Source organism: Orycteropus afer, unplaced genomic scaffold (assembly GCF_000298275.1).
Source record: "Orycteropus afer afer isolate SDZICR_OR568_19922 unplaced genomic scaffold, OryAfe1.0 scaffold00532, whole genome shotgun sequence".
NCBI classification, from domain to species: Eukaryota; Metazoa; Chordata; class Mammalia; order Tubulidentata; family Orycteropodidae; genus Orycteropus; species Orycteropus afer.
The window spans coordinates 1,224,110-1,238,991 of record NW_006922119.1 but is presented as its reverse complement, the minus strand read 5'-3'; the positions used below and the strand labels follow the sequence as shown (position 1 = coordinate 1,238,991).

The 14,882-nt window shown below is 40.5% G+C and overlaps 1 protein-coding gene across 1 annotated transcript in view; it reads right to left on the bottom strand.

Annotated features, from left to right (window-relative positions):
- Window positions 1–14,882, bottom strand: part of LRRC66 (leucine rich repeat containing 66) — a 58,716-nt gene that overhangs the window by 18,693 nt on the left and 25,141 nt on the right. Inside the window, exon 2 of the mRNA XM_007955713.1 lies at window positions 3,260–3,429. Within this exon, the coding sequence (XP_007953904.1) occupies window positions 3,260–3,429 (170 nt within the window). The remainder of the gene's footprint in view (window positions 1–3,259; window positions 3,430–14,882) is intronic.

The following is a 14,882-nucleotide window of genomic DNA, read 5'->3' as shown; positions in this document are numbered from 1 at the left end:
GACCAGGAGGCTGTCATTTGAACAGAACAAGGGGACACTACATGGTTTAAAATCAAGAAGGGAGTGCATCAGGGTTGTATCCTTTCCCCACACTTACTCAATCTGTATGTTGAGCAAATAATCAGAGAAGCTGGACCATATGAAGAAAAACGTGGCAGCAGGACTGGAGGAAGAATCATTAACAACCTGAGATATGCAGATGATACAACTTTGCCTGCTGAAAGTGAGGATGACTTGAGGCCCTTACTGATGAAGGTTGAAGAATACAGTCTGCAGTATAGATTACAGCTCAATATAAAGAAAACAAAAATCCTCACAACTGGACCAATGAGCAGCATCACAATAAATGGAGAGAAGATTGCGGTTTTCAAAGAATTCACGTTGCTTGGTTTTACAAATGATGCCATTGGAAGCAGCAGTCAGGACATTAGGCAACGTGTAGCACTGGGAAGGTCAACCGCGAAGGAACTATTTCAAGTGCTGAGGAGCAAGGATGTCTCCTTGAAGGACTAAGGTGTGCCTGACACAAGCCATGATATTTCCAATCATCTCGAATGCATGTGAGAGCTGGACAATGAATAAGGAAAACCAAAGAAGAGTTGATGCTTTGAGTTGCGGTGCTGGTGAAGAATGCTGAAAATACCATGGACTGCTAAAAGAACTAACAGATCTGTCCTGGAGGAAGTGCACCCGAAATACTCCTTGGAAGCGAGAATGGCCAGAATCGTCTCACCTATTTTGGTCATGTTGTAAGAAGGGAGCATTAGCTGGAGAAGGATGTCATGCTTGGTACGGTGGACGGTTGATAAAAGAGGGGAAGGCCTTCAATGAGATGGACTGACATGGTGGCTGGGATGATGGACTCAAGTATAGCAGGGATCGTGGAGCTGGTGCGGGATCAGCCAGTGTTTCATTCTGCTGTGCGTGGGGTTGCTATGAGTTGGAAATGACTCGATGGCACCTAACAACAACAACAACATCATTATGGAAATAGATTGCCCAACCTTCTTAGGGGAGCCATTTTGGTCGAAAGAGGGTGAGGAAGGTTGGACACTTATCTTGTAGATATGCTTGAATAGCACTTTACATAAAATTAGAAACATCAGTTGTCTTTATGAGTGCTGTGTAATGTGACAACCACTAGCCACATGTGCCTATTGAGCAGTTCAGGGGTGGCTAGTACATATTGTGATGTGTGATAAGTGTAAAACAAACATGAGATTTTGAAGACTTGGTATGAAAAAAAGATAATGTAAACTATTTCATTAAAAACTTTTATTTTGATTACATTTTGCAAAGATGGTATTTTGGATATATTGGGTTAAATTATATTATTAATTTCACCTATTTATGTTTACTTTTGTCATCTAGTTACTGGAACATTTAAAATTACACATGGGTCACTTTATGCTTCTATTGAATGACACCAGTCTGTATCACAGAATGGGGGTGTGTGATGGAGGTTATGGCAGTGAGGGGCTAAAGCCTCTCCCAATTCACTCAGGATGCCACCATGTGGTAAATTGCTTGATGTGGCCCTTCTAGCCATTGTCCTCCATTCTGTGATGTATTGTAAATCCTATTACCCATGCCTGTTTGGGGTGGTGTGGTAGTTAAGGTCAGGTATCAGCTTGGCTGGGCAGCTGGTAGGAGTCATTCCCTATAATGACTGGCGATCGACTCTGTGATGGGATTTGCCTTGAACGTCTGACTGTTAAAGCCATCCACTTAGGTTATTTCTGTTGGGGCAACACAGGTGGAATGTATCTTGAGTCCTGCCTTGCTGGAGGGTATAATTCAAATCACCACCCTTAGCTTCTTTGAGGGTATACCTACGAATCTCCTGGGAAGATTCACCCTCCTCTTGCTCCAGTTTTGTGTCTTGGCTCATTCTCATCTCACCCCTGGATTTGGGACAGCAGCCGTCATCTGATCTGCTGATCGAGATTCATCAAACCCCGAGATTTGGGAGGATCCTCCAGACCTACTCACGGACCTGGGACTCGCCAGCCTGCCAGCCTCCACCACTACTACGTGAGATGAACCCTTGGGTGTCTGTGAGTTCTGTGAGGCATTACAGCAAAATACAGAACCCTAAGACTAGGGAAATTACTGGGAGGAGGAGGAGGAGTTAATGTCTGAAATGATGGAGTGGTACAGTTGTTTGGACGTTTGGGACATCTTTAACCTCTGCCTCATGGGGACTGGTCTTATGCTGATCTTTCTGAGGGAAATTGTTGAAGCACACCACTAGATGCCACCATTTTGGTGTTTTTATAGGACCATTTGAGGAGCTCTGGGGGATGTAGTGGTTAAAGATTAGGCTGCTAACCTAAAGGTTTGTGGTTCAAACCCACCCATCTCTGGGAGAAAAAAGAGGCAGTCTGCTTCCATAAAGATTTATAGCCTTGGAAACCCTGTGGGGCAGTTCTAGTCTGTCCCATAGGGTCATTGAGTTGAGATTGACTCAATAGCTTTGACAGCAGGTTTATAGGGCCATTGAGGGGAGATTTTTCAATAACTTCCCATAGGGGAAGAGATGAAGAAAAGTTCTTGGAGAAGAGGCTGAAGCTGTCAAACCTAGAGCAGGGCTTTGTGGGAGTTCCTCACCCTCACAGCTGTCAGGACGATGTGGCACCTGAGATATAGCCTTTATGGCTCCAAAATGTATCATGAATCCTCTTAATATGGGATCAATATTTGGAACGTTGTGTGCCATGTTGTAAGTTCTACCCAAGCATGAGCTGTTATCATCATCATTACTAATACACTGTGCCCAACTTTGGGCATGGAAACAACAAGGTCATAGGTCTACAGGGCCTACATAGTACTGGGTTGTTGACATCTCAGTACAGTCCAGTGTTAAGTAGGACCTCCACAAGTGTTCCAAATTGTATATGACCCCTGGAATATTTATTGGTTTTGCACCTTAGGGTGGGGGCCTCTCTAATAACTAAGATTTAACTTTTTGCTACCTGGTTAAGTAGAAACTCAGAACTGGATTTAATTTGGTTTAGAAAAGTAATGTGCCAATTCTTACAGCTGAGTATCACATTTGAGTAAAAGTCATGCCCATTACTGTGGTCTTTGATTTTAAGGAAAGAGACTTGGACTTTTCTAAGGGATCTTAAAATAGCCATCTCTTTTTACTCATAGCCAGTCCTACTGGATGTGAAGAAACTTTTCAGCAGCGATATTATTATAATGCAATTGTTCTTATGTTTGCATATATGAAATATTATAAAAATTATTTCAGAACCTGTAATTTTTTGAGATTCTTGAAGGCTTCTGGGTGAATTCTGAAGATCTTGTTGTTCTTTAAATAGAGGTTCTCCAGTTGTAGGCAGTTATGAAAATCAGTCAAACCAATTTGTGATATCTGATTGAATGATAGATCCAAACTCTGCAATGACTTCAGTTTCCATAGTCCTGTTAGAAGTAAAATGCAAATGAAAATCTAAACTAGTGATATCCACTACAGCATAAATGATTCTCAACAGAGAAATAGTTATAGTATTACAGTAGCAGGGCTATCAGTACTATGAAATACTATGTAGTTGTAAAACAGAATGAGGTAGATCAACAAGAATTGACTTAGCAGAATTCTGAGGTATAAAGAATGAAAAATTTAAATTGCCAAACAGTGTAAAGAATAGCCCCAACATTTTAGGGGAAAAAAAAGTCATATGGAAACACATACATATATTTTGAGTAAGCAGAGAAAATGTCTACAAAGATATGAACTGAACTATTAAGAGTAGTTAGAAGTGAAGTCCTGGGTGGTGCAAACGTTAGTGTACTCACCTGTTAACAGAAAGGTTGGCATTTTGAGTCCACCCAGAGGCAACTTGAAAGAAAACTCTAGTGCTTTACTTCTGAAAAAAATCGGGCATTGAAAACCCTATGGAGGACAGTTCTACTCTGATGTCCATGGGGTTGCCATGAGTTAGAGTTCACTCAACAACAAGTGTGTTAGTGGTTATATGTAGGAGAAGGATGATTGAGAGAGGTGGGGTGGGATAAGGAAGAAAATTTTGCTTTTATCTTAAACACTTTTGAATGATTTCTTCTAATGAATGTGTACTTGGTAGAATGAGGTGAGAGGTAAGTATTTCTTTATTTGATTGAATTATGTGTAAATGTGAATAACCTTACTAATGTAATAGAAGAAAAACTGTTTTGATGTTTCACTTATACAGATGAATTCTTCCAGCTTTAAGATTTTTAAAATTCTATTATATAGCTGGAGCTCTGGTAGCATAGTGCCTAAGGCATTTGACTGCTAACCAGAAGGCTGGAGGTTCAAACCCACCAGCTGTTCCCTGGAAGGAAGGTTGGACAATCTACTTCCGTAGCGATACCACCTCGGAAACCCAAGGAGTGGTCGCTATGAGTCGGGTCCAACTTGACGGCACATAACAACAACAACAACACTTTATAGCTACTTTCTTTCTTTAATTACTTATTATTGTTGATATTATAATTATTTTCTAGGTATTCTTGTATTTTTCAAAAATGGAAAGTTATAGCTACATTTTACTTTCTGGCAAAAAATAATCTAATTAGTCTCTACCTTTGCATTCCATTTCATTACAGAGATTAAACAGGAGGTCCATCTGGCACTGAAACCAGAGTTTCAGAATGAGGTGCCAGTATTTGCAGTCTCCCAAATTTGATTTTTCATAAGAGTTTTGCAAGGAAACACCTGTATTACTGCACTTCCTTCTGCTCTGTTCTCCCATGTAGTTTGTGTGTTTAACTATTATATAACAGATCACATTGGTTAAATTCCAGAAGGGTTTATTCCTTGCCTACTGTCTTTGTTCTCTAGTATTGCTATAACAGAAATACCACAAGTGGATGGCTTCAACAAACAAGAACTTATTCTCTTACAGTTTAGGGGGCTAGAAGTCTGAATTCAGAGTGCCAGCTCTAGGGGCTGGGTGAATGTCCTTCGACCTCTTGTTCCAGGCCCTTGGAAGCTGGAGGCTTCTTCTGACTCATGCAGCTACTGGCTGCTAAAGCTGATGAACCCAAAATTGGCAGGTAAAATGGCACAATCCCAAGATCAGCAGGCAACATGGCCCAAAATGCAACAAAAAGCTGGAGACTTTCCCAAAGTTTCTCCTATATACTGGAAGCAGGCCACACCCCAAAGGTAATTCTCTTTCCACTGATTAACATCTCATAGCAGATTCCCCATGGAGTTGATTACACCACATCCAATCTCATCATGAGGAATAACTACATCCAGTGGCCATGCCACTCAAAATCATGGACAAGCCAAGTCAACACACAATCGTAAGCACCACACTTACTATTTGCAAGCTACTGTTTATGCAGAGAGATAATAACTTTATTGAAATGGCTTTACCATGGAGGGCATCATATGTTCATTTCTATTGTGTACACTAAGCAATGGGAGCTCTGGTAGCATAGTGTGTAAGGCACTTGACTGCTAACCAGAAGGCTGGCGGTTCAAACCCACCAGCCACTCCTTGGAAGGAAGGTTGGGCAATCCTACTTCCGTAGTGATACTGCCTCAGAAACCCAAGGAGGGTCGCTATGAGTCGGGGCCGACTCGACGGCAAATAACAACAACAACAACAACACTAAGCAATGGACTGTTAGGACACAAATCAAAGAAAACGTGAGCAAGGCATTTGGTGCTGAGGACAAATGCAGCATAGAATTCTTGTCCTTAAAATTTTATAGTCTGGTTGAGAGATAAGACACACAAACAAGAAAAAGCAACTCATTGTACAAATCAGTTAATCATAAGCACCATCCAACTCTAAATTAAGAATTGTCACCTCTGCATCCAATGATCAGTCCTCTCAGTGAAGAATTCACATCTTTGATCCACTGCAATGGCTAGAATATGCATTCAATAGACCAGAGATCATAGTATTGGCCTACACAGAGATTTAAAAATTATTGAGCCAATATTAAAAATTTCATATAAAAATCTACATTCTTGGCTTCTCTTGAAAAATTGGAAGTTCCAACTGGTACAAGACAATATTTGGCTGGAGATGAATGAGAGCTGCCTGCTTTTTGGTGATGCAAGTACTTATAACCAAACCAAAAAAAAAAAAAAAAACCCTAACTCACTGCCTTCGAGTCAATTCTGACTCATAGTGACCCCTCCTTGGGTTTCTGAGGTGGTATGTCTACAGAAGTAGATTGCCCAGTCTTCCTTCCGAGGAGTGGCTGGTGGGTTTGAACCACCAGCCTTCTGGTTAGCAGTCAAGTGCTTTAGCCACTATGCTACCAGGGCTCCCTGGTAATTATTTATCATTACATTAATTAATTATTACATTAATAAGGTATTATTGCTTTGTACTCATGTCTCTATCAAAAATTGGAAAACAAAGAGCAAGAAGTTGCAGGTTTTAAAAAAAATGAGAGAGAACCAAGGCTGAGACTCAGCTGGCAAGTTAGTAAGAAATTCTATATTGGTTCATAAATAGCCATTGTTCAAGCTCTGCCCACCATCCTAGGCAATCTGTCCTACTTCCCTATACCCACAATCCAGCACAATCCACAATCTAGCACAATTGCCATCAGAGTTCCCATCTTAGTCTAGAAGCTCCACTGAAACCTGTCCACCATGGGTAATCCTGCTGGCATTTTGCAACACCAGAGGCATAGCCTCCAACCTCACAGCAACACACAAGCCACCACAGGATGACAAAGTGACAGACAAGTTCATCTCCCTTAGTTGTTCCTAACTGCTCTGCTCACTTCCCCACCTGTCCGGGGCCCAGCCTTAAATAAAGTTGCCCCAGAAGCCCCAAGCAATGTGCCCATGCAAACATATGGGTCTGTGGGGGGGGGGGGAAATGCAGGATAAAACACCAGCATGAAAGAAGCTATAGTTTTCTTAACATTTACATGGTACCTGCCTGGCCTGTGTGGGGAGGTGAACTCATAATTCCTGTTATATCTCATGCTTAATTGAATTGAATAAGTACCCTTAGTAGTTCAGTGGAAGGGGAGATGATGTCTATTTTTGGAGTGAAGAGAAAAAATTACTTTAAATTCCTATTTAATTGTGCACTTGTTATGCTCGAATTGTTTTTACAAACATCTCTTTTAATCTTCATAAAGCATTGTGAAATTATCCTTATCTTGCAAATGACAAAACTTGGGCTGAGAGAAATTAAGTAGTCGCCCAATGTCAAAGTAGATGGAGCTGGGACTGAAACCTAGATCTCCTAATTTTACTCTTTAAGATATTTACATCTTTAAAATGAGGGCAGTGGTGTTTCAATCGCAGAATTTTTGCATTCCATGCAGGAGACCTATGTTCAATTCCTGGCCAAGTTACCTCACGCATAGCCACCACCCATCTGTTGATGGAGACATGCATGTTGCTATGATGTTGAACTGGTTTCAGCAGAGCTTCCAAATGAAGATGGACTAGAAAGAAAGACCTAGTGACGTACTTCTGAAAATCAGCCAATAAAAACGCTATGAATCACAATGGCCCAATCTGCATCTGACCATGAGGATGGCACAAGTACAGGTAGTGTTTCATTCCATTTAGTCAGGGGTGACTTCTTCTTCTTCTTTTCTTTCTTTCTTTTTTTTTCTTTGTAACAACAACATATCTTAAAAGATAGCTTGAATTTAGAATTGTAAGGAAGTCTGGGGAGGATTCTCAAGGCAAAAGATTGGTGTGGGCCATGCTACACAATGAGATTGCCAAATGTATTGGGGCTTATTTAGTGATCCAATTTGTGTCATAGTTAATAGAGTCCTATGGTGGGACTCAAGAGACAGCTTCATTCTGGCTCTGTTTGTGACTTTTGGCAATTCAGGGAACATCACTTTAAGATCTCCATGCCTGACTTTCCTCATTTAAACATTGTTTCTCATAGCTAGAATTGAGGTCTATCTTTTTTTAGTATGATTTTTAAGTATTTTGAGCCCAGTGGGAGCCAGATATGAGAGTTTGGGTTATTGTTCAGCACAATATTCACTCTCCTATAGGCACAGTAAACTTCGTCACCCCCTGGACTTGAGTTTGGCCATATGACTTGCTTTGGCCAACAGGATGCTAGCAGAGGTTATGTGAGTAAAGACTTGAAATGTGCTTGTTTGGGAGGATTTTCTCTCTTAACTTCTGTCACTGACCTGAAAAGAATAAGCCCTGACTAGCCTGCTGATCCAAAGACAATGACAGACAATGTGGAGTCAACTTGGATCTAATGTTGCATGTGTATCAGGGTAAGTCCAGATTAGCTCATGCTAAATCAACAACAACATACGCATGTGAGAAATGGACAATGAATGAAGAAGACCAAAGAAGAGTTAATGTCTTTGACTTGTGGTATTGAAGAAGAATACTGAAAATACCATGGGCTGCCAGAAGAGCAAACAAATCTGTCCTGGAAGATGTGCAGCCATTATGCTCCTTACAAATAAGAATGGCCAGACTTTGTCTTATCGACTTTGGTCATGTTGTCAGAAGGGGCCATTGCCTGGAGAAGGACATCATGCTTGGTAAAATGGAAGGTCAGCAAAAAAGAGGAAGACCCTCAATGAGATGGGTTAACACAGTGGCTACAATTATGGGCTCAAGCATAGCAAGGATTGTGAGGATGGCACAGGATGGGGCAATGTTTTGTTCTGTTGTACATGGGGTCTCTATGAGTAGAAGCTGACTTGATGGCATCTAACAACAACAACGTATTTTTATTATTATATTGAATTTGGGCACTCAAGAAAATGGATACAATTCCTTGAGAAATAGCAACCAAGTATCTAAGTAGAATTAGAACTACTAATGGCTGCCAAAATATTTTCCATAGTTATAGAATCAAAAATCTTTAGTAAGATCTGCCACATAGTACTATCATCCTCAGATGACTGTGTGTGAATTATGCTGGACTAAGTTTAGTTAAGTGCTGACATCTATTTTGTGAATGGGTTGATGCTGGAATGAGGAGGAGGATAGAAGCTGCTGACTTGCAAAAAAGTACACACTGTAAGATTCCATTTATATAAAATGTTAGAAAATGGAAACAAATCTATAGTAACAGAAAGCAGATCAGTGGTTATCTGGACAGGAGTGGAGAGGATAGGTAGGAAGGAGAAATTATTTGAATAGATTCAAAATAGCAGTTTGAATCTACCGGCTGCTCCATGGGAGAAAGCTGTGGCAGTCTACTTCTGTAAAGATTAATGCCTTAGAAATCCTATGGGGCAGTTCTACTCTGTCCTAAAGGGTCCCTATGAGTCAGATTCGACCCAATGGCAGTTATTGTTAGGTGCCACTGAGCTAACTCCTACTCATAGTGACCCTCTGTACAACAGAACAAAACATCGCCCATTCCTACGGCATCCTCACAATTCTTGTTATGCTTGAGCCCACCATTGCAGCCCCTATGTCAATCCATCTCATTGAGCATCTTCCCCTTCTTTGCTGACCCTCTACTTTACCAAGCATAATATCCTTCTCCAGGGAATGGTCCTTTCTGTCAACATGACCAAAGTAGGCAAGATGAAGTCTAGCCATCTTGCTTCCAAGGAGAATTCTGACTGCACTTCTTCCACGACAGATTTGTTTATTCTTCTCGCAGTCCATGTTATTTTCAACATTCTTCACCAATACCAAAAACAAATGCATCAACTCTCATTCAGTCATCCTTATTCACTCTCCAGCTTTCACATGCGTATGAAGTGATTGAACATATCATGGCTTGGGTTAGGCACACTTTAGTCTTCAAAGTGACATCCCTACTGTTGAACACTTTAAAGAGGTCTTCTGTAGCAGATTTGCCCAATGCAATACGACACCTGATTTCCCGACTGTTACTTTCATGGGTGTTGATTGTGGACCCAAGTAAAATGGTATCTCTGACAATTTCAATCTTTTCTCCATTGATCGTGATGTTGCTTATTAGTCCAGTTGTGAGGATTTTCATTTTCTTTATGTTGATGTGTAATCTATACTGAAGACTGTAGTCTTTGATCTTCATCAGTAAGTGCTTCAAGTCCTCTTCACTTTCAGCAAGTAAGGTTATGTCATCTGTTTGTCATAGGTTGTTAATGAGTCTTCCTCCAATTCTGATGCAGAATTCTTCTCAGGTTATTTGCTCAGCATACAGATTGAATAAGTATGGTGAAAGGACACAACCCTGACACACACTCTTCTTGATTTTGAACCATACAGTATCCCCTTGTTCTGTTTGAATGACAGCCTCTTGGTCTACGTACAGTTTCCCCAGGAGAACAATTCAGTGTTCTGGAATTCCCATTTTTCTCAATGTTATCCATAATTTGTTATGGTCCCCACAGTTGGATGTCTTTGCGAGCCAATAAAACACAGGTAGACATCTTTCTGATACTCTTTAGTTTCAGGCAATATCCATCTGACATCAGCAATGATATCCCTCGTTCCACATCCTCTTCTGAATCCAGCTTGCCTTTCTTCAAGTTCCCTGTCAGTATATTGCAACAACCATTTTTGAATTATCTTCAGCAAGATTTGACTTGTGTATGATATTAGTGATATTGTTCACATCCTGTTAAATCATTGCTTTGGAATGGACACAAACATCTATCTCTTCCAGTCATTTGGCCAGAAAGCTATCTTCAAAATATCTTGGCATAAACAAGTAAGCCTCTCCACTGTTGCATCCATTTGTTGAAATATCTCAATGGGTATTCTTCAATTCCTGGAGCCTTGCTTTTCACCAATTCCTCCAGTGCAGCTTGGACTTCTTCCTTCCATACTACTGGCTCTTGATCATATGTTACCTCCTGAAATAATTGGACATCGACCAATTCTTTTTTGTAGAGTGACTCTGTATGTTCTTTCCATCTTTTTTTTTTTTTTTTTTTTTTTTTTTTTTTTTTTTTTTTTGATGCTTCCTGTATTGGCCAATATTTTGCCCATGCAATCTTTCAATATTGCAGGTCAAGGGTTGAATTTTTTTCTTCAGTTCTTTTAGCCTGAGAAATGCCAAGCGTGTTTTTCCCTTTTGGTTTTCTTTACACATTTCATTATAATAATTTACTTTGTGTTCTCCAGATGCTTTTTGAAATCTTATGTTCAGCTCTTTTATCTTGCCATTTCTTCAGTTTGCTTTAGCTACTCTTCATTCAAGAGCAAGTTTCAGAGTCTCTTGTGACATCCATTTTGGTCTTTTCTTCCTTTCCTGTCTTTTTAGTGATCTTTTGCTTTCTTAATGGATGATGTTCTTGATGTCATTCCACAACTCATCTGGTCTTCTGTCACTGGTGTTCAATGTGTCAAATCTTTTCTTCAGATGACCTTAAATTCAGGTGGGATAGAATCAAGGTTAGCTCTCCTGGACTCATTTTAATTTTCTTCAGCCTCAACCTGAACTTGCATAAGAGCAATCGATGGTCTGTTCCACACTCAGTTCCTGCCCTTATTTTAACTGAAGATATTGAGCTTCTTCCTCGCATTTTTGCACAGATGAAGTCAATCTGATTCCTGTGTATTCCATCTAGTGAGGTCCACATGTAGAGCCAGTTTATCTTGTTGAAAAAAGGTATTCACAATGAGTAAGTCATTGGTCTTCCAAAATTCTATTATGCAATGTCAGGCATCATTTCTATCACCAAGGCCATATTTTCCAACTACTGATGATGCTTCTTTGTTTCCAATGTTCATATTACCATCACCAATAATAATCAATACATCTTAATTACATGTTTAGTCAATTTCAGACTGCAGAAATTGGTAAAAATCTTCAATTTCTTCATCTTTGGCTTCAGTGTTTGGTGCATGGATAGCCACAGTTTATGTTGTTGAAAAAAGGTATTTGCAATGAATAAGTTGTTGGTCTTGTCAAATTCTATCATGTGATCTCTGGCATCATTTCTTTCTTTTTGTTTTGTGATTTGGGTGAAAGCTTACAGAGCAAATTCATTTTTCATACAAAGGCCCTATTTTCCAACTACCAATGATTCTGTTTCCAACTTTCACATTCCAATCACCAATAATTATCAGTACATCTTAATTGCATGTTTGGTCAATTTCAGATTGCAGAAGTTTGTAAAAATCTTCAATTTCTTCATCTTTTGCTTTGGTGGTTGGTGTGTAAATTTGACTAATAGTACTATTAACTGGTCTCCCTTGTAGATGTATGGCTCTTATCCTATCAGTGACAGCTTTGTACTTCAGGATAATTCTTGAGATGTTCTTTGTGATGACGAATGCAATGCCATTCCTCTTGAATTTGTCATTCCCAGCATAGCATACTATAGGATTGTCTTATTCAAAATGGCCAATACCAGTCCATTTCAGCTCACCAATGCCTAGAATATCAATTTTTATGCATTGCATTTCATTTTTGACAACGTCCACTTTTACTAGATTCATACCTCATACATTCCACATTCTGATTATTAATGGATGTTTGCAGTTGTTTTTTCCCTTTTTGAGTTGTGCCACATCAGCAAAAGAAGGTCTAGAAAGCTTTACTCCATCCACGTCATTATATTATTTCTTTAATTTTTATTGTGATTTAGGTGAAAGTTTACAGCGCAAATTCACTTTCCTACAGCAGCTCACATATACTTTGTCTCATGACATTGACTGCAATTTCCCATAATGCAACAGCACCCCTCCAACTCCTCCCCATAGGTACCTCTTCCTTGTGTCCTCCCCTCCCATGCACTCCTGTCCTTCCATCTCCTATGACTGATCTCTCCAAGGAGTATATCTATGTAATGTAAATGTTCAGCTCATATGCCTGTCTGTTGTTTGGCTGGAAGCCACAGGAGTGGGTTCAATTCCAGACCTGACAGCTAGTGGCCATAGTCTCAGGGGTTCCATCAGGCTCTATCACACCAGTAAACCTGGTCCCCCCCCCCCCCCCGTTTACTTAAATGATTTTAAGTTTTATTCCACATTGTTCTTCCACTCTATCCAGAATCTCCTACATAGATCCCCCCCTCTGAGTGCTTGACAGTAGTAGCCAGGCACCAGCTAGTTCTGGTCTCATAGTCATATACGCTGAGGATCTCATGGTGTACTAGTCACTTGGACTAATTGTTCCCATGCATCTTTGGTTTTCTTCATTCTTCTTTGATCTGGATGAGAAGAGTCCCATTGTTGCATCTAGATGGCTGCTTGCAAGCTTTTAAGATCCCAGTTGCTACTCACCAAGGTAGGATGTGGAATAATGTTTTTGTGGATCATGTTATGCCAATTGAGCTTGATGTCCCTTGTGACTATGGTCCTGAGACAAAAGGTCCAACTGGATAGCTCCCTCTGGATAGCTGGTTGTGGCCAAGAAATGACTATAACCTTGTCCCTTGTCAGCTCTGCTATATACCTGGGGATTCTTACAGAACATACAAATACACTTGTAGAATCATTGTCTGCCAACCCTATACATGGTCATGGGCACACTCCCCACTGCATAGACATACCTAATAGTTCAGTCTGTTCACCCATCTATCCACCCGTGTATCAATGTTTGCCTTCACTGACAATGTAGTACTGTACATGCAAAAGGGTTAACCTTTGTTTCACTTCTCTATGTCTTCCTTTTCCTCACTGTCACTGTGTTGATCACTCACATTTGGTACATTACCCTTCTCTTCACCCAAATCAATACTTGTCTCTACATATCTAACAGTGTTCCCTTCCTTGCCCTTCCACCCCCAGTAACCAATAAATAAAATTTCCTCCTATATATAAACTTTTCCTTGACGTTTAAAATAACAGACTAATACAGTATTTCTCCTTCTATAATTGACTTATTTCACTCGGCATAATGTCCTCCAAGTTCCACCTTGTTATATGCTGTTTTGAAGATTCTATGTTATTCTTTAGGGTTGCACAGTATTCCATTGCAGTCAGCTGAAGGGGTCCAGGTGAGGAGAGAGAACCCAGGCATGCCCAAAGCAGCAGGATGGAAGAGTGGGAGAAAGGGGATTGATTAAAAGCCAGGGACCCAGACTGAAGAGCAGTCAGCCACAGAGATCCAAGTGAGAAGAAGGAAATCAGGCATGCCCAAAGCAGCAAGGCAGGAAAGCGGGAGAAAGGGGATTAAAAGGCCCAAGAACAAGGACAGAGGAACAGTCAGCCACAGGGGTCCAGGTGAGGAGAGAGCACGCACAAAGCAGCAGGGTAGGAGAGGGGGAAAAAGGGAATTAAAAGGCCCAGGAACCTGGACAGAGGAGCAGTGAGCCACAGAGACCCAGGGAAGGGTGGTACGAGAGGTTTCCAACAGGGAGACAAACTTGCCCGTCGGTTTGTCCTACCATGGTGACGTGTTGATGTGAGTTTTGGGGCTGAGCCACTGGTGTTTCAAACCTGACGGGATGCATATGGTGCACAGGTATCAGCCTAGCTTACAGACTGAGACAGACTAGGAAGAAGGAGAAGGCCATCCACTTCTCAAATAATTGGCCAGGGAAAACCTTATGAATAGCAAAGAAACACTGTTTGATACATTACCGCACAACTTTATGAATAGTCCATTTAGGTTAGAAGGCTCTCAAAATAGAACTGGGGAAGAGCTGCATCATCTGAGTAAACCCAGCCTTACTCCTATGGATAATGTAAAGCCTTCAAGATCTCCATTTGCTGATGTGGCACCACTCAAATTGAAGAGAAACAGCTGCAGACATCCACTAATCATCAGAATATGGAATGTACAAAGTATGAATTTAGGAAAATTGGAAGTTGTCAAAAATGAAATGGAACACATAAAGATTGATATCCTAGGCATTAAGGAGCTGAAATGGACTTGTTTTGGCCATTTTGAATTAGACAACCATGTGATCTACTATGCCAGGAATGACAGTTTGAAGAGGAATGGCATGGCATTCATCATCACAAAGGATGTTTCAAGATCTGTCCTAAAGTACAATGCTGTCAGTGATAG